Source organism: Labrus mixtus, chromosome 23, assembly GCF_963584025.1.
Source record: "Labrus mixtus chromosome 23, fLabMix1.1, whole genome shotgun sequence".
NCBI classification, from domain to species: domain Eukaryota; kingdom Metazoa; phylum Chordata; class Actinopteri; order Labriformes; family Labridae; genus Labrus; species Labrus mixtus.
Genome location: NC_083634.1, coordinates 21,006,563 through 21,009,062, shown reverse-complemented (window position 1 = coordinate 21,009,062; position 2,500 = coordinate 21,006,563). Strand labels below are relative to the sequence as shown.

Genomic DNA, 2,500 nt, shown 5'->3' with positions numbered 1-2,500 from the left:
TGTGTGTGTGTGTGTGTGTGCGCGCAGCTGAAGGAGGCGGAGCAGAAAGCGGCTCAAGAGGAGGAGCAGAAGAAGCTTCAGGTCAGAGTGACTTTTCGATCTGTTTATGACGCTTTAAAAACATTAACCCGGTTTAAAATGAAAGGGATACTTCACCATGAAACATGAATCTGTGTTGACGTTGGGTCATATATGTAGAAATGTGAAATACATTTTGAAGTTGTTGCCTTCTTGGCCGTGAAAAGACAGAAAGTGTCTTTTTGGCTCATGTGGATGAAAGACACCAAATCCCAGAATGCACAGCACCGCAGGCCACTCCCACTAAGGTCCTCTATTTACAGACATATTTACTTCATAAGACCGTTTCCTCAACTGATTCAGAGATTTCTTCCAGAATTGATCTTGTAAATTCCTGTCAGTAAACAGACTCTATGTCTGTGTCCATAGACAAACAGTGAGAGCACCGACACTACCAGTCCGCCCCAGCTCGAGCCGGCCCCGGCTCCTCATCCTCACCGCCGCCGACAGGCAGGCCTTATGTCTCGGCTACTGAGCTGGCAGCGGCCGGCAATATATTTATATTTTTTCGCCATTATCAGCTTTCTCCATAGAGCCTGTTAGCGTAGCTTCAAACAATATGGCGGATGTTAAGTTTGGATTCTGGGAGTGAGTTCCCACCCACTGATCTGTGATTGGTCTGTAGCTTCAGTGGTTTAAAATATGAGGAACTAGCGTTGTAGTTTCACCCCGCTAACCACAACAGCTTCCAATGACGCAACAATCATCATTCTGCATCACTTGAAGCTCCTTTACAGACTCAGAAATACAAAGATTTCACATCTCAGGGGAAAATGAGGGCGGGATGCACGACCATTCAAAAATACTACCAGGTCTCTAATGATACAAAGCTTAATGCTAATGAGTGAAGTATCCCTTTAATCTGAACTGATCTGAGTTTGAACTGTAAACACTTTAACGCCTTCATCAAGTCATAATCCCTAAAAGGAGCGACGGTTTGTCTCTGTGCATTCAGGAGGAGCTGGAGGCGTTCGAGAAGCGTCAGCAGCGAGGAGGGAGGCGGAGCAAGAAGCGGGGGAGGAGGGAGGAGGTGGACGACGAGCAAGGGAGGATGGGGAGGTGGTGGAGGAGGTGTGCTGCCTTTGTCCTCGTCCCGCTCGGTGGTGCTCTGCTGTCCGCCGCCGCCTACTACCTCCTGACCACGCCCTCATAAACACGTAAACATGGCGTGATCCTGCAGGAGGTCGACCCTTTATCGGTTTTAAAGGTTTCAAAGGAGCGAAGGAGATATTACAACTTAAACAAAACAACGACTAGGGCTGCCAGCATTAACTAGTTCCTGTTATTTTGTCCCTTCAGGCTCTCCGTAGATACTCGTCCTCAGTGTCTCCCTGTAGTCTCAGTGATGTAAAAGAAGAACACTGCTGCATCTTTGAATGTCTCATTTCACTCTTAACAAACTCTCAGACAGTAATATCCACCTGATGACATCACACATTGACCTTATGACATCACACACTGACCTGATGACATCACACATTGACCTGATGACATCACACATTGACCTTATGACATCACACATTGACCTTATGACATCACACACTGACCTGATGACATCACACACTGACCTGATGACATCACACACTGACCTTATGACATCACACATTGACCTGATGACATCACACACTGACCTTATGACATCACACATTGACCTTATGACATCACACATTGACCTGATGACATCACACACTGACCTTTGTTACCGTTCCTTTGAGCTGTCTGACCTCACTTTGGGATCTCTAACCACTTCCTGTTTCTGTGCTCAATTTTTTGTCTTAAATATCATGAAAGCTCCAACGAGATTTAGTTTTCAGAATAATCACAATTCAAACCCTTAAAAAAAAATTTTCAAAGTTTATTTTGTTTGTGATGTTTTGACTCCAGACGTTCAACAGAAGAGAAGCTTGGGTAAAAGTTGTCCAAATTTTAATCCTGAACGAGGTGAAAGTATTTCTATGTTAAAGGTGCAGAATCTGAAATAAAGTGTTAAAGTCTCAAAAATTGTGTTTTTCTAATTAACTGTTTAATTTCAATCAGAGCGGTTGTGTGAATTTGTAGAAATTAAGTCGTTAATATCTTTGTTGTATTTATAGAACATGGCTTCAGTTTCAGTCGTGTCGATACATGAAGTAGTTTTACCTCAGAACAAACAGAAATTAGATTTTTTTTAAATAATTTAAATGTATTTTCATAACAGACACTAGACTGTCCCACTGTGATTACAGACACTGAACCCACCACAGACAGACTCTGAGTCCTGACTGTCTACAATGAGGGAGAAGCTCGAGTCCCGCTGGCTGTGTTGTTGTCAGAGCCGTGTTTACATGGACGGGACGGCCGGCTCCTCCCCTTGTGTATAAAAGCTGTTTTAGTCAAGAACTAGAGAGAAGAACATACTCACTGATTATTTGGATGTTAGTAA

At 43.6% G+C, this 2,500-nt stretch overlaps 1 protein-coding gene across 1 annotated transcript in view; it reads left to right on the top strand.

Moving 5' to 3' along the window:
• Window positions 1-2,079, top strand: part of nfxl1 (nuclear transcription factor, X-box binding-like 1) — a 22,559-nt gene extending 20,480 nt beyond the window's left edge. Inside the window, exons 23-24 of the mRNA XM_061030946.1 lie at window positions 28-81; window positions 1,034-2,079. Of these exons, the coding sequence (XP_060886929.1) occupies window positions 28-81; window positions 1,034-1,231 (252 nt within the window). The 3' untranslated portion in view covers window positions 1,232-2,079. The remainder of the gene's footprint in view (window positions 1-27; window positions 82-1,033) is intronic.
• The last annotated feature ends 421 nt before the right edge of the window (window positions 2,080-2,500 follow it).